This window comes from Humulus lupulus, chromosome 9 (genome assembly GCF_963169125.1).
Source record: "Humulus lupulus chromosome 9, drHumLupu1.1, whole genome shotgun sequence".
In the NCBI taxonomy this organism is placed as follows: domain Eukaryota; kingdom Viridiplantae; phylum Streptophyta; class Magnoliopsida; order Rosales; family Cannabaceae; genus Humulus; species Humulus lupulus.
The window spans coordinates 17,419,646-17,442,634 of NC_084801.1; the positions used below are offsets into that span (position 1 = coordinate 17,419,646).

At 39.4% G+C, this 22,989-nt stretch overlaps 1 protein-coding gene and 1 non-coding gene across 2 annotated transcripts; one reads left to right on the forward strand and one right to left on the reverse strand.

Annotated features, from left to right (window-relative positions):
- Positions 1–13,809: 13,809 nt before the first annotated feature.
- On the reverse strand, positions 13,810–22,914 carry LOC133799477 (uncharacterized). Its single transcript, XM_062237491.1, has 7 exons — positions 22,467–22,914; positions 18,123–19,684; positions 17,635–18,015; positions 17,224–17,481; positions 16,964–17,109; positions 14,412–14,629; positions 13,810–14,315 (listed from the first exon to the last, which is right to left on the reverse strand). Exons 1-7 carry the CDS (start codon positions 22,912–22,914, stop codon positions 13,810–13,812), a joined length of 3,519 nt encoding a protein of 1,172 aa, XP_062093475.1.
- Positions 22,370–22,476, forward strand: LOC133802969 (small nucleolar RNA R71). The gene has a single exon (XR_009877711.1). It is a non-coding gene; the product is annotated as a small nucleolar RNA R71 (small nucleolar RNA).
- Positions 22,915–22,989: the final 75 nt, after the last annotated feature.

The window sequence follows — 22,989 nt, forward strand, 5'->3', positions numbered from 1 at the left end:
AGTGGCTGGAGCATTGCACAGGCCAAATGGCATATGCCAGAAGGCAAAAGTACCAAAAGGACAAGTGAATGTGGTCTTATCCTGATCTTCTAAGGCAATCTTGATTTGGTAATACCCTGAATAACCATCAAGAAAACTATAGAAAAGGATGACCCGCCAAATGTTCCAATATTTGATCGATGAATGGAAGTGGAAAATGGTTTTTGCAGGTGGCTGCATTTAATTCTCTATAATAAATGCACATGCACCACCCAATTGTGACCTTGGTAGGCACAAGTTCCCCTTTTTCATTTTGTACCACTGTTACCCCTAATTTCTTAGGAACAACCTGAGTTGGGCTAACCCATTTACTGTCAGCAACATAATAGATTATTCTATAATCAAGAAGTTTGAAGACTTCAGTCTTTACTACTTCCTTCATCGTTGGGTTCAATCTTCTTTGAGGGTCACGATGTGGTATAGCCCCGTCTTCCAATTGAATGTGATGGGATCAAATTAAAGGACTAATACCTTTGATGTCAGCTATCGCCCATCCTAATGCATCACTTTGTTCTTGCAACACATTCATGAGTTGGCACTCTTGTGTGGCATTGATCTAGAAGGATATTATGATAGGAAAAGTGGTTTCAGCTCCCAGGAAAACATGCTTAAGACCGTCGAGAAGTTGGGCCAACTTTGGTTGAGGAGCTTTTTCAATGGAGGGTTTTGGTGTTTCTCGATCTTGAGAGAGTTCCTCAAAGATTGGATTCCAAAACATGGTTCTTCTAGCCTGTGAGTGTTTGAAGATTTCAGGGTTTATTTTAGACTCATCAAGCTCAGAACTTTCTAAAATTTGGAAGATCTGATTAAAATGATTAGATGTGTATTTCGCTTCGACCTCTTCTGAAATAAGTGTATCGATCATATATGATTGGAAATACTCATCGTTATCAGGTGGTTGTTTACCGATGTGGAAAACATTCACTTCTAGAGTCATGTTCCCAAAAGAGAATTTCATGAGACTATTCCTACAGTTAATGAGTGCATTTGCTATTGCGAGGAAAGGTCTACCGAGAATGATGGGAATTTTGGACTCTATACTCACTTCAGATTGAGTATCCAATATGAGAAAGTCAATAGGATAATATAATTTTTCAATATGAATCAAAACATCTTCTACTATTCCCTGAGGTTTCTTGACTGATCGATCGACCAATTGGCGCACCATAGATGTGGGCTTGAGTTCTCCTAGACCTAATTGCAAGTATATTGAATATGGCATGATATTTACACTTGTTCCTAAGTCTAGAGGGGCTTGACCAAATTCCTGTTCCCTAATTTGACATGAGATGGTGGGACAACCATGATCTTTGTACTTAGGTGGTGTCTTGCATCAAACCGCTTTCAAAAGAAAAGTAGTGGGTCTAATGGTTCTGACACTTAAATCCCAAAGTATCAGGGAATTTCCCGAGTCCATAGCACGTGCACTGCGCGTGGAAACACGCGTTAGTGCTAGGACATATCTTAGCTCATGCAAATTTTGAATCACCAAGATTAAACCGCTCAAACCCTTGGGTTGCCATACCTTTATCGCCGTCGCTAGTCTTTATCTTAGGTCGCCATTAATAGGCCGCTTTGTCGTTAGGCAAGCTAGATCATGGCCCCACCAAAAAAAAGATTAAGGACAAGTAGATTGCGTCCAATTCCTCACTTCGACCTAGTGGTGGAGAGGGAGATTGTTATTGACCCTAAGACCTTTTTTGAAGCCGAGCACATTGTGTTCCGAATAACGTCGCAAGGGAAAGTGAACAAGATATTGTTGGGTCATGGGATCGAGTTGGGAAATGATGGCCTCCTCGCTCGACCTCCGTTGGAAGGAGAGCGGAGCTACGCCCCTGTTCAAGACAACTTTGGGGCTTGGAGTGATGAGCACCTGAAGGCAAGAGTTTTCCTCCCATTAGACCAGTACTTCGTAGAGTTTTTGAACTACATCGAATTGGATCCGTTCCAGCTCCCCCCAAACTTCTATTGACTTTTGGCAGCATTAAAATATTTGTTTTTGAGGCATGAGTGGGAGGTCCCCACCCCGACTGATATTATGTACTTGTTCTTTCTCAAGGCCAGTCTTGATCAGAAAGGGCAAGGTGATGACTTTTACAACCTTACTTGCTTCCCCAACTCGGCTTCCATTACTAACCTCCCCAGTCATCCAAATGACTATAAAGACCAATTCTTTATGTCGATTTTGTTCAAGAATTGTTATCGTTGATACTTCTACTGCCCTCATAAGTCTCCTAACTTTTTGAATTATGTACGTGAACTCTCTTATCATTATTTTTAGTTTAATCCTTCTAATTGAGTTTGTTCTTTGTGCAGGTATATTCAAGAGGACAGGGCGAACTTTTGACATGTAGTGAATGATGCTACCATGGTGGCCTGCAATCTGGTTCATAAAGGCCAGACGCTGGCTATCAGGATTCGAGGTCCGCCTCTTGTACTTCCTGAGCTTCCTCCTCCTCCAGAAGTCCCGCCCGTCATTGAAGACACCGAGCAGGAAGAGGATGTGGCGTCATTTGTGCATAAGAGGTGAGTTCCTAAGGATGATCAGGGTCCTGATCCAGATCGAGATGAGTCCGAGGAAACATCCATCACTTTCGACCAAGGTAACCCATATAGAGAAGTAGATCAGGCTACTGCCAGTTTTAGGCTAATTCGTTTCAACCCGCATCAACTCATTAGTCGACATCCTTCTGACCCGGACCTGAACATAACACTCCTTCAGTGTGTGGACCATCTGGTGATACGATATGACCATAGCTACCCCAGATGATCCATTGTGGTTGACAAAACCCTCCACTTTAGGTCCACCATTTTTGAGGAATATGGCACAAATCGTAGAACATGGCCTTCCTTACGCCAGGGTGTATTTTCCACCGGATTTAGGCAGTTCGTAGATGACTCTTGCTCAGAAGAAGAGCCTGAACCCCTTAGGACCCGAGATGTAATAATTCTAGACTCTCCCCCACCTCCGGTAGTCCAGGAGTTAGAGGTTATACCTAGTCCAGTTCATAACCTCGAGCTTATTGTAGTAGATTCTTCCCTTAGCTCGGAGGGTAGGGTTCTTGCTCTGTTCTTATCTTTGCACTATTTTGACTAACAATCCCTTGTATCTAAATCTTTTTCTCATTTCTTTTTAGGTGAAGAGATGGATTTTCCAGATGCCTCAGGTTTATGGGGTACCTTCAAGGCCGGCAGGGTCAAAGCTGGGTCCGTGGTGAAAAGGCCCAGGGTGCCAAAGAAACATGTTTCCAAGACTAGAACTTCCATCGGGTCTTCTGTCAAAGATAAAGGTGCCAGCTCCACGCAGGAGCAGCAATAGCAGACTCAACCACTAGCCTCGGTAACAGTAGTCATAGTTCTCGAGGCTTCTCTTCTTCTCCCTCGACATGCACCTCCTTCAGTTTCTTAAGTGATTCAAGGCGAAGCCCCACCTGCTCAGGTCCCCTCTATTCACATCCCGGGGAAGCCAATCGAGCTAGAAAGAATCTCTGAAGCATTTCGGGGGATTGTATACGAGATGGTGAGCCATATGGTGGGCCATGCGTATAGAGCCAATGTCAAGGATCCGAGGGCCATAGAGGAGCATACTCCCGAAGACATTCTTGAGTTCACCATGGGAATTAACCTCACCGTGAGCCACCTTCATTTCTTCTATAGTACCTTTTTTGTCACTTCTTTTTTTACTAACCTTGACTTGCCTTTTCCTTTTGCAGTCTATCCCGGCCCAACTTCGCGGTATTGCTCAGGTCCGAGCTAGGAGTGACGAGCTCCAAGCCACCCTGATCGGTGCCCAAGAGAGCGAGCGGTCTGCTAAAGCCGCCCTGGTTTCCTCCCAGGAGAGCGAGCGGTCTGCAAAGGCTACCTTGACTGCTTCCCAGGAGGGCGAGCAGATTGCTAAGAATCAGGTCATGGAAGTGAGTTGTTGACTGGACCAGCTACATGTAGAGATTGATAGCCTTCAAAAGAAGCTTGAAGAGGTCGAGGCCAAAGCCAAGGAGGAGGTTTAGAGGGCGAGGTTGAAGATTACAGAGTCGTTGAACTTAATGGAGGAGATGCTTTACCGGTGCTGGGATTTCAACCAGGACAAGAATTTCTCCTTCGTGCAGGCAGGGTTTTGGGAACCTTACCTTGCCAAATTCAAGATTTAATTCTCACAGGAACCCTTTGAGACTGTCAAGGCTTCTGATGCTGCTGAAGGGGATGGTGAGGAAGTGACATCCTCTGAGCAATTTGACGGAACGCAATGACTCCTTTACTTTATTTTGTATTTTGTAACCAAGTCCCTAGAGATTAAAACAATCTCCTTTCAGCTCAGATCGAGGTTTTTTCCCTCGTCGAGACAATATTCATGTTTTTAAATACATATTTGATTTGCAATCTATTTGTGTTCCCCTTAGTATACCGTTCTCTCATGTTTGTGAATTATGAATTCTTGTACACTTAAAATCTTAGGGGTTGTTTTTAGATCGCAATAAGTTTTTGATTGCTTGACTAATTTATTTTAGTCAATATCTTAGTTATATCCAAGATTTTATCCGCCTAATTCTGTTATACCTGTTAAGAACCAGGCCTCAGACATGGTCGTATCCAGGGGTTTTTAGTATGCTTAATGGCATTGTACCTATTAACATTCAGGCCTCGGACCTGGTTATATCCATGGGTTTTGTTTTACAAATTTCTCAACTTATTTCGTATTCATAATTATTTTGAAAATTCGAGCTTTAAAAAGCCGTTGAATAATCAATTTTTCCAAACTCTAAGTTTCATGCTTTATCTGAATACACTGAACCCTTTTGAAAGCTCACTTCGGTTATGTGCCCCCCAAGCGACCAGAAATTATAAATGTTCTAGGTTGCTTTTACAAAATGACCCCGCGATAATAAAACAACAAAATTGATTACGTAATTATACAATTGTTATTAAAATGAAATGACTTTTATAGATAAGCCTTACATGAACACTAATTCCAAAAACATTAAATACAACAAAAAAAATTATAGTCTTTTTTAAGGTGTAGGGCATTCCAGGTCCATGGAACTATTTCTCCACTTAACCGGGCTAGCTTAGAAGTCCCTTCAAGCAGGATCTCCATGATCTGGTATGGTCCTTCCTAGTTCGACCCTAACACACCGTCCTTGGGATTTCTACTTGCTAAAAACACCATCGGGAGAACCAAATCACCTAGTTTGAGTCTGTGTCCTTTTGCCTTCGATTTGAAGTAACAAGTGATTTTCTACTGAATATGGGCGAGCTGCAATTATGACGCTTCTCATTTTTCCTCAATCAGATCAAGGGATGCACTGAGTAGCTTGTGGTTCTGAATTCGATCAAAGGTTTTCTGTCTATGGGTCGTCCCGTGCGCCTCAATCGGAAGCATAGCTTCACTTCCAAAGGTCAGAGAAAAAGGGGTATGTCCCGTGGAGGTTCAATGTGAGGTTATATAAGCCTAGAGTACCTGCGCGAGCTTCTCGGGCCATAGTCCCTTGGCTTAATCTAATCGCTTCTTTAAGCATGCCTTTATGGTCTTGTCTACTGCCTCGACCTACCCATTGGCCTGCGGGTATGCTACCAACAAAAAACTCTTGGTTATGCCATATTTTTCACAAAAGTTTGTGAAGAGATCAATATCGAACTGAGTTCTGTTGTCACACACGATATTTTTCTGGAGCCCAAATCAACATATGATATTTTTTACAATAAAATCCACGACTCTCTTCGAGGTGATGGTTTCCAGAGGTTCGACCTCCACCCACTTTGTGAAGTAATCGATGACGACAATAATATAACAAACTCCTCCTTTTCCTGTTGGCAAAGAACCAATCAAGTCAATTCCCCATACTACAAATGGCCAAGGGGATGAGATCATGGTTAGCTTAATGGGTGCTGCTCAGGCAGTTATGGCTAAACGTTGTCATTTGTAACACCCTACTTCCTTAGAGTCATTACTAAGTGAGTTTAAAATCACACTTTCAACTCACTAACCGAGGTTTTAAGTCAAACAGTGTAATTAAGCCATAAACAGAGGAAAAATTTAGGATTAACTCCATATCATTGAAAATCATAAAAGTTTGACCCCTGAGATCCAAAAATACAGTTTAGAAATATTTACAACATAAAAACTGTACTAAGTCGGCTAAATGACAAAATCTATGTTCGTTTACAAGCATCTCCCAAATCATCTGGCTGTGGCAGCCAGGCTGGCCAAACATGTACACGCCGCCTCACGCCTGCTGTACTCATGGTTGGTTGATCTTCTCTTTACCCTTACCTGCACCACAGAGCATCTGTGAGCTGAAGCCCAGCAAGAAAACCCATAAACAGATAACATATGCAACATTTATATATATATCAGGCATATAAACGGGCCACCAATTGGCTAACGTATACGGCCTAGCTGTCCTAGGCATTACAAAGCCCTGGATTCGCGGACCACGCCGTGAGGATAACCCAAGTATCCTTTTAGGGACCCGCCCTGACAACTCGCACCCACGTGCTCAACGCTACTCCTGGCCCCTTGCCGTTCTCGGCCCTGCACTCAACATGCCCAACGCCGTTCCTGGCCCTTCGCCATTCTCGGTCTACACCGTTCCCGGCTCTAGCTGATCATTCACACCATAATACACATAGCATATCAAGGAAGTATAGAATTCTAGCATATTCAGTTAAAGGGATATGCCCCGCAGTTCTAACATATTGGGCTCGGCCCTGCATATCAATTCTATTCAAATACATTGGGCTCAGCCCTGCACACAAGCTCTATGGGAACAAGGGTTTTCTTACCTGAGTTCCGAGCTTTCTGAGCACCGATGCCCCGAGCACAGTCCTCTAACGTGAGCCTCGCCGAATCCCTAGTCACAACACATCAACAATGTCCATCCATCAAATTCTAATCCACTAAACAACTTTGAGCCATAACCCTAACCTCCGAGACCTTGAATTCTATCGATCCGGGTGATAAAATCCATCCCGAGCCTTACCCCTTGAGTTCCCAAGCTTAAAATACCCTTAAAAACTCAGACTGGCACTAAGGGCCGCGGCCCCGCCCACAAGAGCCGCGACTAGCCTCGAAACAGAGGCTAGCACCACACTGACCCCCACACGGGCCGCGGCGCACGCCCCAAGCGCTGTGGCACGCATGAACCTCTCGGCCACCCATGGCCGCGTGCGCACACGGGCCGTGGCGCACCCCTCCTAGGGCCGCGACTCTCACCTCCAAACCCATATTTTTCCACCATTTTTCCACACCTTTCCTAAAGCCAATTCACCCAAAACTCATCTATTAAACCCAGATAACTAACACAATTATTTCAGCTTAGTAATAACACCAAAACCCCATTGAATCCTACTTCAAGACTCAGCCAAAATTCTCAAAAAGTAAACCAATCTTGACTAACATGCAATCCACAAAACCAGCAGAAATTCAAGACCAAACCTTAATGGCTAGAACTTACCTCTTGCTGAATTATGCTTCCGAACTAGTCCCCCTTATGCTTCAATCTTCAAGCTTCAAGTTCCCTTAAATTTCCGAAGCTGAAATCCCTTAGCTTTAAGTTAATTTCCCTTAAGTTTCCCTTGTGTTTATCTTAGAGAGTGAATGAGAAAGGTAGAGATAAAACTATCCTCAGCTGAAAGAAAAGAGAGTAAGCCGGTTTCCTTAGAGTTTCTAAGTAATTCCTCTTTTTGTTTTGTTTGACTTAAGTCTAAAGAGTTACCTCAAGGCTCGGGGTACCAAAACGTCCCCGAGGGAAAATGGTAAATTTCCCCAATATTCCCGCCTAGACATTCTATCCTAAAATATCTCTCCAAATATTTATTTTCATGTCCCGATAATCCCATAACACCTAGTACCCAAATTACCCCTCGACTCGCCCCGAGTTCGAATCTCAACCCTGTTGTGACTTTCTGACTAACCGCTCACCAGGACTGTCTCGGACCGAGCCACACAGACATATCACATATGTATAACATTTATCACATTTATACCCCTAATATCCAGATGGGGTCCACATTCATATTTAACTTAACTAAACATGCATCATAATCATATATACACATAAATCCACATATTAGCATATTAAACCACTTATTGCCCTCCAGGCACACTAATCAAGGCCCTAAGCCTGATTAGCAAATTCGGGTCGTTACATCATTTGTCACATTTATGCACATACGAGATCAATTCCTTTGTAAACGTGGGCAAAAATAGCCCTGTCTCAGTACCTTCAAAGTCAGGTTTTTCCCCCCAGCATGGTCTCCGCAGAAGCCTTCATGTATTTCTTGCAAGATAGTCTGCGCTTCCTCGGGCAAAACACATTGTAGGAGGGGTAGCAAATGCCCTCGTCGATATAGAGTCCCTTCAACCATAACTGTCGCGGAGCTTGATATAGCAACTTTCTTGTGCCCTTTCGATCGTCAGGTAACTTATCGGTTGTGAAAAAACTTGATCTATAATTTCTGTACGCAAGTATACGTAGTCGTGTCAAGTAGTAAATTCCGTAAGAACGGAGATCGTCCCACAAAGACTATCTCCCAAGTACCACTAATTGATTTTTGAATTCTATTTGGTTAATTAAAATTTAAGTGAACAATTAAAAATAAAAGAAATCCTATAATCTATGAACCAAAATTAAAGAACTGGAAACAAAAAAATGAATCACTACTTAAGAATCAATAATAAAAACAACCTAGGAATTAATTTCATCAACTGTTCATTCTATTAATTTCAATACTCAATTCTAAATCTCTTCTTTCTATTCTAATAGCAGGTTAATATAATCGATTCCTATTCTTTTTCAAGATATAAGATCTCAATCTATATGCATGTTTTCTACATTTCTGTGATAAACGTGAACATATAGAAGGCACTAAACATGGAAACCTAATTACTACACAAGCATACATGTACTTTCGTCCAATATGCACCCTATGTCTATACAATGATAGCATATTCAATTCTCATCTTTCTAATTTTGAATCAAAACCATTAAATCAAGTAAATAGTGATCAAGTATTTACTAGACTTAAATAAACATCATATAGATTAGAATAGAGAAGAAGTATCAATAGAATATCATAATAAAATTAAATAGAAATCCCAGTGACTACATTAATCCCTAGATAAAAGAAATTAGTTCATAGATAACATGATGAAAATAATCTACAAATAATTGTTCATAAAAATCAACCTAAAGAATTCAGATGAAAACAAAACAAAGAAAATAATTACAGCAGGCTCTTTTTATCTAGGGTTTATAAAACTTCCCGTTCTCCTAAATTTGCAGCATCATGTTCCTTAAATAGCCCTCCAAAGTTCCCAAGTGAAAAGACCATTTTACCCTTCAAAAAGTTGTTTAAAATCTGAAAATTGCGTCACCAATGCTATAGTGTTGTATTTGTAGCACTGTAGCGCTAAAGTTAGTGACAAAATTCTTCAAAATTTAGTGTACTAGCGCTATAGCGCTCTTATTGTAGCACTGTAGCGCTAAAGTCAGAACCAAAACACCTGGAAAATTTACTTGCTAGTGCTGTAGCACTCTTGTTGTAGCGCTGCTTACTTGTTCATGGTAGCGCTGTGGCGCTAAAGTCAGAAGCATTCATGCATCGAAGTCCTTTGTAGCGCTACGGCGCTCCCTTGATAGCGCTATACCGCTATTAACAGCACCCAAAATTGCACATATCAATCCTGAAAAACCTGATTTTTTTTCCACTTTCCCTCATTTTCACAATTTTTACCAATTTAGCATGGAAAACTTGAAACATGAACAAACGAACATAATTCCGAAATAAAATAATCCTAAACTAACGAAAAACACCCTAAAAACTAGACCATAAACCAGCCTAAAAATCGTTTATTAAACTTCCCCAAACTAACCCTTTACTCGAATAATCTAACTAGACTCAAACCTAACAAACCAAATTGACATAACCAACCAATTCAACACTCAAGACTGTTATGCATATATAATTCGCAGGAAAAACAATCATGTTATTTAACATTAATCTAGATTTTCAGTCTCAATCACTTCACCATTTTACTACAATTTATCAACACCAAAACTCATTTACTCATAACTCACAAATAAGATAATTGAACCACTTTATGCACATCAAATTCTCACCAACTAACCACAAACTCAAATAGTCGATATGCCTGCATTACTTACTATTCTCCATTAATATAAACAAATGCACAAATAAGAATCAATAGGACTTTATAAGGGTTGTAATAAAAGGCTTAGGTATAGGTAGATGAAGAGACAATTTTAGGCTTAATCATACCACAAGCATTCCACTAAACAAGCTTTCCCAACAATTTCACACCACTCATCCCTTGTTATCCATTTTCTGTGCAATGATTGAGAATATACATTTATATATATAGTTTTCGTCAATAAACTCCCCCAAACTTTGATTTTTCAATAAATAATTATTTGGGAGCATAATCACTTTTCACTTTCTTTTTTTTTTCTTTCTTTAAATTTTTTATATTCTTTTATATATTTTTTAATATCTTTCTCAATCAAAGTAATTTCCTTAATAACACATAATACAAACATCCAATTACACATTCACTTCCCTCATATAATAATTTTCATGCTCATGGTATGGGTCAAAAAGAGTAAATGGTATTTCATTTTACAGTTAGGCTTAAAAGAATGTATTAATCAAGAAAATAGTTGTAAGGCTGAAAAGGGTTCAATAAGGATAAAATTTAATAGGGTTAGCTTGAAAGGCACAACCAGTCCAAAAATTGCCTATATCATTTTCCTAAATGTGTACTGTTTCAAACTTCATCTCAAATAGTAAGCAAGCAAGTTCTAGAATTTTTCAAACTTTTCAATCCACAATCCAAATTTGACATGCATAAAATAACTCAAGTATAACATTTGCAATGGATGAGCAATAGATCTCTAATGTCAACAAATCACAGTGAAAAAAACAAAGTAATCTAACCAAGTACACAGATTATTTTTAGAAACACATCAATTTTTCCTTTGGATTATACTACAAAACAGTCAATCATATTGAAATGGCAATTATTATCAACTTAATTTATACTCTAAAACATGACTCCAAATAAACAACTGATGAAAATTAAAAACAAACAAACCGTAAAACAAACAAAAACGCATAAGAAATAAATCTCTCCCCCAAACTTAAAACTGAACATTGTCCCCAATGTTAAGTATATAAAGAATGAGAACAGAGACTTACCTGACCAGCCATGTCAGTATGGCGGTGGTGGCGGCTGAAACAAAGGTCCCTCGAAAGGTTGAGACTGCGGAGGCTGAGGCCCTGGAAAACCAGCAAATGACGGATGCGGAGGCAGAGAGTAGAATGGAGAATACGGCAGATAGGTGGTGGTGGCGCAAAATAAGTTTGATCTGATTCATTTAAGGACCACCGACTCACCAGATTGTTCAAACGAGCCACATTATTCACCTCATATTCGTACCTTTGACCCATATACTGATTCATCATGTGCTGTTGTTGAACCATATATTGATTTTGTTGGATAAGATAATCCAACTTATCACTGACCTGCTGCATGCACTGATCACTATTACTGCCCTGCAGCACTAGATCAGTCTCTTCTTCCACCTCAGCTTCAACACGGCGCTTCCTCTTTTTCCTAGCTTGCGGCACATATAAAACAGCTCGGGATAATCCTTCATCAGAATAATCGATAAAGGCTGCTGCAACGACTGATATATATCAGTCACAAACTCCGGAACTCCAGCCTTAAGACATAACATGGTGATGACAGATCCATGGCCCAAACCTCTAGTAGTATGACCATTTTCAATGAACTCAATATTATCCTTAATCCATGAACCCAGATTTATAGTCATCCCTGTCATCAAAGCATACATAAGAAGTACTTGATCCCTAGTCATGTCAGACACATGACTTACTGGCATGAATCGAACACAAACAAAGAAGGCCCAAAATCTAGCTTCAACATTCAGCTGACAAGATGCTATACTTTTTGGTAAAGAGCCAGATAAGGTCCAAGGAGCACCTTCAAAACATAATTTTGTCAGCCACAGTAGTATAATCTATATATCCCTTCAAAAACTTAGTGCATTCCTCCTCCTCCTCCTGTTTTATGTGCGGGACCTTAAACACATTATTAATGGCCTCTGCTGCAAAAGGCACAAGCGTACCTCGAACAAAAACTGTATCATTGTGTTTATTACGTAAATTGGCGTAAAACTCATACACCAATGATACATTTGCCTGTGCCAAAATTTTCACAAAATCTTCCCACTTCCTAGCCATAATATTTTCTCTAACTAACTCAAAAATCTGATGATGAAAATGGTCAGACTGATAATCCACCTCATGCTCAGGAATTAAGGGCTTTCTAACAAATTTCTCATAACTCTCTTGAGCCTGAAAATTAATAAACCTAGTTTCATCATATTCTGGCTCCGCAATATCATCTCTTGTTTGAGATGCAGACGCTTGTCCTTTCCCTTTATCCTTATTCCTACCCGCTCTACTTTTTGGAGCCATTATCCACACTCTCACCAACTCAAAATACAAAATTTTTAACAGCACTTCCCCTTAAATTAAACACTTTTACTCTTCACAACCACTCAAGATTCTCAACCTCACAAACACAATAACCAAATACCCCAAATCACAGCCCAAAAATCAATCCACCAACAACAATCAACAATGCAATCCAATCCCAAATGCATCAAAAATCTGAGAATAAGAGGGGATGGAAATACTTACTAACCCTTGAAATGGACTCCCTTGTGCTTGCATGAGTATAGCCCCTTGAAAATTTCGATCTTCAACAAGAAATTAATAATATGAATTTCTAGGGTTTCAAAAACTGAATTGGGAAATTGGAATGGGTTTGAGAATAAAGAAATCAAGGGAAGGATAAAAAGGCTAAGATAGAAGAGAAAATGAAAGAAAAAGGGAGAATGTATGGTGAAATTTTCTGGGTAATAACTACAATGGAAGATCTAGGGAGGCCTTTGGAGAGAGAACACGAGAAGAACAAGAAAAATGAGGCTAAATGAAATGAAATCCGAAACCCCCTAGGTTTTTAAAAAAACTCTGGCCAGAGCGCTGTAGCGCTACGAATATAGCGCTGTAGCGCTAATGACCGTTCAAAATACCCTTTTTGGTTCTAAGATAAGCACCGCAACGCTCTCTTATTAGCACTGTAGCGCTACTGCACCTCCAATCATCATTTTTCTATCCTTTTTCTTAAAAACTCTTGCGTTTTTTCACGATTTTCACGGATTTTACAGTACATCAAAAATAAAAATAACAACTAAAACAAATTCCCTAAACATTGTTCCAAACCAAATAAATTAAAAAAAAAAATCAAAAAATGTTTTTTTTTTCAAATAAAAAAGAAAAATAAATAAATTGAGGAATGCCTCCTCAAAGCGCTGTCAACGTCTTTTAGCCAGATTCTTATTTATTTTCAGATCAAATTGGTTCCAACATCACCACAGACTTGTATTTTCCCACCGGACCCTCCAAATAATGCTTCAACCTCTGACTATTCACCTTAAAATGTCCCTTCTTCTCACTATGAACTTGCACTGCTCCATAAGGAAGTGACACAACTACCGTGTACGACCCTGTCCATCGCGACTTTAATTTACCAAGAATAAGTTTAAGTCTGGAATTAAATAGCAAGACTTTATCCCCTGGTTGAAAATCCTTCCTCAATATTCGCTTATCATGAAAGGCCTTCGACTTCTCCTTATAGATCTTAGCATTCTCATAAGCTTCATTTCAGAATTCTTCAAGCTCATTTAACTCCATAAGCCTATTCTGCCCCGCCATGAAGAGATCAATATTTAACTTCTTCACAGCCCAATAAGCATTATGCTCCAGTTCCACCGGTAGATGACAAGCCTTACCAAACACCAATCGATATGGTGACATACCAATCAGAGTTTTGAATGCAGTGCGATATGCCCACAGTGAATCATCGTGCCTCTTCGACCAATCCTTCCTTGAAGTATTTACTATCTTTTCCAAGATACCTTTTATTTCCCTATTCGACACTTCAGCTTGGCCATTTGCAATTGGGTGATAGAATAACGCCTTTCGATGATGAACACCATAGAGAGCACAAAGAGCAGTGCACCACTTGTTGCAAAAATGACTTCCCTGATCACTAATAATTGCTCTGGGGGTGCCGAATCGAGTAAAGATATTTTTATGAAGGAATTTAAGTACTTCCTTCCCATCACAAGTTGGGGTTGCTACAGATTCTACCCATTTAGAAACATAATCTACCGCAAGAAAAATATATTTATTATTATACGATGATGGGAAAGGTCCCATAAAGTCTATCCCCCATACGTCAAATAACTCAACTTCCAAAATACCAGTCATCGACATTTGATCTCTTCTAGATATATTCCCAGTCCGTTGACAACGATCATAACTTTTAACAAAATCATTAGCATCTTTAAATAATGTAGGCCAGTAAAACCCACTTTGCAAAACTTTTGCTGCTGTTCTTGTTCCGCCAAAATGACCGCCGCAATGCAAACTATGACAGTGAGTTAAGATAGACATCATCTCCTCTTCGGGCACACATCTCCTAATACCTTGATCAGGGAAATGTTTATACAGAATATGTAACGCCCTGGATAGCCAAGACCGTTACACTGTGTGTTTATAAAGTGCCAGACTTGCTAATCAAGTCATTAAAGTAAAAGCGTGTTACTGAAACAGTAGAGGAACTAGGGTTAAAAGTGTTTTGGTCTCAAAAGTTACGTTTTTATTACTAAACATTGTTTGTTTACATGGGATCCCAAAAATGATAGTTTAAAAGCCATTTACAAAAGTTACAAAGTTCAAATACATTGACTGGCCATATTAAGGCAAAAACGAGCAGCTAGGTAATTCCCTGTCCTGACACACTCCTCGACCATGGTGATCGAACAGCTGGCTATGTACATTTCACCTCGGAGCTCTCCACCTCAGGCCTGGTCCAGCTTGCTCTTGCCCTTACCTGCACCACGAAGCACCCGTGAGCCAAGGCCCAGCAAGAAAACACAGCAACAATAGAGCATGAACAACTTGCAAACAAGTCAATTACACATATAGCATCTCATAAACTCAAGTATATCATCAGTCAAGTATTTCATATACTAAGCATCTCATAAACTCAAGTATATCATCAGTCAAGTATTTCATATACTAGGCATCTCAGCTCACAATACATAATGCACAGACGATAACCAGGGCTAGCGCTCATAGGCTGCTCCCGCTCCCTCTGTTATCCTATTGTTTCTGGCTCCCAGTGGCCAATTCGCACCCCGTGCGCTAAAATCATGTACGGTACTCTTAGACCGCTTTTACATGTCCTTTGGCATAATACCAACATTGACACAATACAACTCTCGGGAGCACTTAGTCCCACTACAATCATACATTCGGGTGCAGTTTTCTTACCTTTCAATTCACTGGTTTTTGATGCCACGTAGCCGCAAACACGGTCCTCTACCCCGAGCCTCTCCAAAGTCCTAATCACAACACAAATAAAACATTCTTTGTCACTAACCAATCCAAAACTACCTACCCGGAACCTAACCCACACTCTCGGAACCCCCAAAACCTTAAAACAATACCCCGGAGACATCCCCCGAACCCCCGGAGCAAAGGGCCAAACTTGCCAACAATTGATGTCCTGAAATTGGCCTTGTGCCGCGGCACCCAGCAAGTCAGGGGCCTCATGCCGCGGCACGCTAAAACTGTGCCGCGGCGCGCCTTCGCAGGCCCAGAATTCTGGGTTTTCCTTCGCGTTTTTCCCGAGCCTAACTCACTCCAAATCACCCCAAACTCCATCCTAAGTCCCAAAACCAACTCTAGATCCTTAATAAACCCCACAACAACCTAGAAACATCATACTCAAGCCCATTCACACAATTATTCCCAAGATTCACTCTTGAGTTTCATGCTTTGTAACTCAAACCAGAGAATTAAAAACAACTTAAACCCAAACACAAGCCACACTCCAAACTCCCTAAACCTTAACAGAAATAAGCCTAATAATTACACAAAAACCTTACCTTGAGTGGTGAGTCTCTAGCTTTAAACCTCCTTCCCCTTTGATTACCCAATTCTGAGTTCATACAAAACCAGCCACCAATTTGTTTCAATTCACACTTATCAACCAAAAATCAGACTTGAAACTTAGATATACCATAACCAAAATCTTACCTCTGAATATTCTTGGCTTAAGCTTGATTTTGATTACTTCAACCCTCTTGATTTTCCTTCCAAGACTCAAATCCAACTTCCTTCTTCTTCTTTTCTTTTTCTCTATTTCTAGGTCTCCATATTCAGCATAAATCAATCATGCCCCAAATGAGATAACGTTTATGATCCTTTCCCTTCAGCTAATGGTCATTTATCCTACCAAATGACTATTCTACCCTTCCACTAATACCCCTTCCTAACTAACCCCCAAGGGCATACTCGTCCTTTTACCAACTTTGCAATTCTACCACTTTCCCCATAAAACCTGTTACTCTCTATGGTTACTAATAGTTACGCAGGTTACCAAATTACCAGTTACCACTATCTAGCTTCCTAGGACCGTCTCGGCACGTGCATCACATTGGTATCACAGCACCTACGTGGTGCGATTCACACATCATAATTATCACATAACATAATTCACATAATTATATAACATGCTTTAAATCATAATCATGCGTCTTAATCATAGAAATCACACATAATTCCCTTCATGCCCTCCCGACACACTAACCAAGGCCCTTAAGCCTTATTAGTGAATTTGGGTCGTTACAGAATAGGCTCCTCCCAATAATAATGCTTCACCTCCGAATACAATTTATTTAGTTGTTGTCTTGTCATATCAGGAGGTATAACCTTAGCAGCCAAATAATTAACATAGTCTGCAAACCATGGAACGTCCTTGGAAACACTTAATTCAAATAGCTGCTCATCAGGAAAAGCATCATTAATCTGAACTTCTTTATCATGAGAATCTTCATCAACTTCCAATCTAGACAAGTGATCAGCCACCAAATTCTCAGTACCCTTCTTATCCTTTATTTCCACATCAAATTATTGTAACAACAAAATCCACCGAATAAGACAAGGCTTAGAATCTTTCTTGGTCATAAGATACTTTATCGCAGAATGGTCTGTGTAAACAACCACCTTATTCCCAATCAAATATGGCCTAAATTTATCAAAAGCGAACACTATGGACAACAACTCCTTTTTTGTAGTTGCGTATTTCATTTGAGCATCATTCACGGTACGACTTGCATAATAAATCGTTCTAAAGACCTTGTCAACTCTTTGTCCCAACACTGCCCCAACCACAAAATCACTGGCATCACACATCAGTTCAAATGGAAAATCCCGTTGAGGCGCAACAACTATAGGTGCTGAGATCAATTTCTCCTTAAGTATCTTAAATGCTTGTTAACACTTCTCATCAAAATTGAACGTAACCCCATTCATTAACAAAGTGGACAGTGGCTTTGAAACTTTGGAGAAATCTTTGATAAGCCTCCTATAAAATCCTGCATGACCTAAGAAACTTCGTACTCCTTTTACTCAAACCGGTGGTGGCAAATTCTCTATCGTTGAAATTTTTGCCCTATCCACTTCAATGCCTTTCTTAGAAATCTTGTGCCCCAATACAATTCCCTCATTTACTATAAAGTGGCACTTTTCCCAATTAAGCACCAAATACGACTCTTCACACCTCCTCAACACCAGCTCCAAATTAGTCAAACACGTGTCAAAAGAGGACCCATAAACCGAAAAATCATCCATAAAAATTTCAATCCCCTTCTTAACCATGTCAGAAAATATTTCCATCATACATCGTTGAAACGTGGCTGCTGCATTACATAACCCGAATGACATCCTTCTAAAACCAAAAGTCCCATACGCACATGTAAACGTCGTCTTCTCTTGATCCTCCGATGCAATTACAATCTGATGATAGCATAAGTACCCGTCTAGAAAAAAATAGTAGTTATGCCCTGCCAACCTATCCAACATTTGATCAATAAAAGGCAAAGGAAAATGTCTTTCCTAGTTGCCTTGTTTAACTTCCGATAGTCTATACAGATCCTCCAACCCGTCACAGTCCTTGTTGGAATCAATTCATTACTTTCATTCTTCACCACCGTCATACCACCCTTCTTAGGTACTACTTGTACTGGACTCACCCACGCACTATCAGAAATAGGGTAAATCACTCCAGCATCTAACCATTTCAAAATCTTTTTTCTCACCACTTCTTTCATTGTTGGATTAAGTCTTCGTTGAGCATCAATAGTCAGTCTTGCATCATCTTCCATGAGAATTCTTTGCATAACTGTTGATGGGATAATTCCTCTTATATCAGCCAGAGTCCACCCTATAGCTGTTTTATGAGCCTTCAACACCCTCAATAACTTCTCCTCTTCTTCTTCCGAAAGAAGTGATGAAACTATAACCGGAAGAGTCTCTTTTTCACCAAGATAAGCATAACAGAGATGGTCGGGTAAAACTTTCAGTTCTAAAACAGGTGGCTTCACAATCGATGGTAATGGTCTTTCCGGTCCCTCACCCAACTCTTCAAATTTCTTATGGCTCCATGGCTCAAATGATTTTATCCACTTCAAATAACTCATCGCTTCTTCGTTTTCCTCACCATCTACATCATCAACTGTAAGGCTTATTTTAAGAGGATCCTCAATTACTTCTTTTCTTCCTACTACTTCTTCTACCACATCAACTGAGAAACAACTATCACTTGTTTTAGGATAAGTCATAGTCTTAAATACATTAAAGACCATTTCTTCCCCTTGAACTCTTAGCTTTAACTCTCCTTTTTGCATATCTATCAATGCTTTCCCAGTTGATAAAAAGGGTCTCCCCAAAATAATAGGAACATTTTCATCCTCCTTCATATCAAGAACTATAAAATCAGCTGGAAATATAAACTTATCCACCTTTACAAATACATCTTCTATAATACCTCGTGGATGCTTCACAGATCTATCAGCCAGCTGCAATGTTACTATGGTTGGCCTGGCTTCCCCCAAACTAAGTCTACGGAATGCTGACAAAGGCATTAAATTAATACTTGCCCCCAAATCACAAAGTGCATGCTTACCTTCAAACTCCCCAATCGTGCATGGAATGGTAAAACTCCCAGGATCTCGTAACTTTTGAGGAAGTTTCCTTTGCAAAATCGCACTACATTCTTCCATTAATGCCACTATTTCGTAGTCACCCATCTTTCTTTTATTAGTGAGAATCTCCTTCATAAACTTTACATAGCTGGGCATTTGTTCTAATGCTTCTGCGAACGGTATATTAATATGTAGCTTCTTGAACACCTCTAAAAACTTTGCAAATTTCTTATCCAAATTATGCTTGCAAAGCCTTTGTGTATATGGAATTCTAATATGGTGCTCAATACTTACATGTGGGGTCTCCTCTTCTTTCTTAAGGTCCTCAGTAACCTTTTCATCATTAAACTTATGTTCCTCTTTACCTTGAGTATTTCCCTTCTGACCTTCTTCTTCTTCCAACCGATTCTTCTTTGGTCCTTCATTCCTCGTTCCACTCCTCAAAGTAATAGCTTGACACCGTTCTTTAGGATTAACTTCTGCTGTAGATTCCAAGAACTTTACTTAGCTAGTTAGATAGTAGTATTATAGTAATAATAGTATTATCTTTATCACTGTGGATTTTTGGTTCAGACCGGGATTTATTTGGACACTCATAGTAGTACTTGTAGATTTTCTAAGTTTAACCTATAGTTTAGGAATATTAATTTTAACCTAAGGTTTGATTAATATGACTGATATTGAGGATAATATTTATTATACTATAAGGTTTTGATAAGAACCAATTAGATAATAGCACATGTTATGTATAGGTTTATTAATGATTAAGTATTTTGAGGATTAAATTTATTAAGGTTAAAATTTGAATACTTTAAGGTCAGTCAGCAGCTTTGAAAACGTTAGAAGGCTTAGTCAAGGATGCTTACTCAATTCAAATTAAGCTAAAAATGTGTAATTTTGTGTTTAAATATTCAGCGTATGCCGATATATCGCAGCTATAGGGGCGATATATCGCAGTACGAAGATACGGAAAACACGAAACGTTGCATGATTGCCTCAGGCATAATGGCCCAGGCGATATATTGCCTATAAGGGGCGATATATCGCCCCTCTCAGCATATTTTGAAAGTTTTCAAAAACGTTCTCCATTCAAACCTTCAACCTCTTGATAAGTCCAGCACCTTTCTGAATGAGTCTTTATCCTCTGCTGAACGATAATTCAAATTATTTTCACTTAAAAAGCCATTATTTTTATTCAAGTTAAATGAAGATCATTTCATTCCTAAACTCTATAAATAGGACCTAGTACCCAGCCATTTATTCATCTATTACTCTAAGTTCAGAGGCTGCAAGTTGCTAGGTGAGTGTGGGAGTGAAAATACTTGGGTTGGGAATTATAAGCTTGATCATTATAAGCTTATCAAACACTTGGGGAAGTAAGGTTTATTCACATTTCGGTTCAAGGTTTAGATTGGTAATATAAGTCTTCAAGGTATTTCCAAACTCTAGTCCATTTCTGTATTATGTTCTTTAAAAATTCTCATAGTCTTCTACTCATTATAACCTTATTCTTAATCTTGGTTAGGAAATCCAAGTTCTTAAGCACAAGGTTTTTGGTAAGTATATTTTGATAGCATAGTTCCTTTTTCACTTTCATCCCTTTTCTTCAATATACTCACCATATTATAAATGGTTTTTAGGAGTGTTCCAAGGTCCAAAATCAGTTCTCATATCCCGGTTATTTTGGTAAGGAAAATAGGATAGGATTTATGTTATATGCTTTTATATGTTATCTTATGATTTTATGTTATGTAATATGTTATGTTAAGTGTGATTGTAGACTTGGGCATTTGACCTATATGACTAACGAGCCCCAAATAGATTATGGGCATATGACTTGCTTAGCTAGCAAGACCCCACTAATCTAATGGGCATATAACTTGCTTAGTTTATGGGACCCCAAGTAATAATGGCCATTATAGTATGTATGTTACATAAGTGTTATAGTATGTTTTTATGTTGCATTATGAATTTTTATGTATATGGCTATATGTTAGATTTTCCTTGCTAGGCATTAGGCTCATTCCTTTTATGTTTATATGTGTAGGAAAATAGCTATAGTGGTGCGAAAGGTTTGTGGATGCTTGGGGAATGTGTATTTAGGCGAAATGGATTCAAGGAGTCGAGAGTTTCGATTTCAAGGATGTAGTCTTTATTCATGATTTATGTGTATTTTTCCGCACCTATTTATGTAATCTCTTTTCATTACAATTAAGTTATGTTTTTTTTTAAACAATGGGATCCCATATCCTATTTTGAGTTTTATGTAAGTTTAACATTTGTTTTTTACAAGTTTTTAATAAAGTTATGATCATTTCACTTGTAAGTGTTATTAAGGATTAGTGTTTATGTATAGTTTTTGTTAATGGTCCAAAGTCTAGAGTAGTTGGGTCATTACATCTGTAGTGCTAGGCAAATTTCCTTGAGCTCTATTCGACATTAAAGAAGCTAATTACCCTATTTGTGTCTCCAAACTTCTTATGGACGCCCTGGTTTCAGTCATGAATTGGTTAAGTACATCAAGTTGAGGTTCATCTGGTTTCATTGGAATTTGGTGAGGAGGTCTATTTTGTGTAGGTTGATAATAGCCAGGTGGAGGATTTTGGTGTGCATATTGCTGTGGATATGGTGGCCTATTTTGGGCAGGTTGATATTGTGGCTGAGGTGGAGAATAAGGTTGGAGAGTGTTTTGGTTGTTACACCAGGAAAAATTAGGATGGTTCTTCCAAGTTGGGGTATAGGTCATGGAATTGGGGTTATTAGGTTGTCTCAGAAAATTTCCTATAGCTTGTACTTCTTCCATGGGCATATTATTCATATCTATAGCAGGGCATTGGTTTCTTTGATGGTTTGTACCACACACTTCACAAAGGTTTTGAACTTGCATAGCATGAGATGGGAGTGTAGTCTTTTGTAGTTGCTTTGTCAAGGTTGCAACTTGAGCTGCAAGCATGGATATAGCATCCAATTCCATCATTCCAGCCATCTTCTTTGGTTGTCCCCTTTCAGTTGGCCATTGATAATTATTCATCGCCATCTCCTCTAATAGCTCATATGCCTCATTAGCGCTCTTACTCATAAAGGCACCTCCTGCTGCGACATCTATAATTGTCCTCGTGGTTCCAATGAACCCATTATAAAAATTATGCACCAACATCCACTTTTCTATTCCATGGTGTGGACACTTCCTTAACAACTCCTTAAAACGCTCCCAAGAATCATACAGTGACTCTCCATCCAATTGATAAAAGTTATTAATCTCACCCCTTAACTTTGCAGCCTTTGCTGGAGGAAAGAATTTGGCAAGGAATTTCTGAGCTAACTCCTCCCATGTAGTGATAGAATTCGCCTGTAAAGATATCAGCCAACTCTTCGCCCTATCCCTCAGTGAAAATGGGAATAACCTCACTCTTATAGCATCATCTCTCACCTCGTTCATCTTGAACTTTGCACATAACTCCAGAAAATTAGCAATGTGTAAATTGGGGTCCTCTGTTGGCAGACCTCCAAACTGAACAGTTGTTTGGACCATTTGAAGGATGGCTGGCCTAATCTCAAAATTGTTGGCAACAATGGTTGGAGGTCTAATGCGTGAATGCACTCCTGTAACAGTAGGAAGTACATAATCTCTTAATGTTCTTGGTCCTTGCTCCCTTGGAATTTCTGCAGCACCTTCACCATTATTAGCACAGTTTCCCAAATTTTCAGCCATGGTAAACTCCAATCTCCTCTTTATTTTCCGGTTCTGTCTGCACGTTCTTTTAATTTCCCGATCTATTGGTATAAT

Excerpts from the sequence above, each read along its gene's own strand:
- LOC133799477 (XM_062237491.1), bottom strand. The coding sequence starts at position 22,914 with ATGGCTGAAAATTTGGGAAACTGTGCTAATAATGGTGAAGGTGCTGCA. Across the intron at positions 18,016-18,122 it reads ACTATCGGAAGTTAAACAAG|ATTGTAATTGCATCGGAGGA; the intron begins GCAACTAGGAAA and ends TGCTATCATCAG. Across the intron at positions 14,630-16,963 it reads GTTTCCAAGGACGTTCCATG|GAGATGTGTGCCCGAAGAGG; the intron begins GTTTGCAGACTA and ends TCAAGGTATTAG.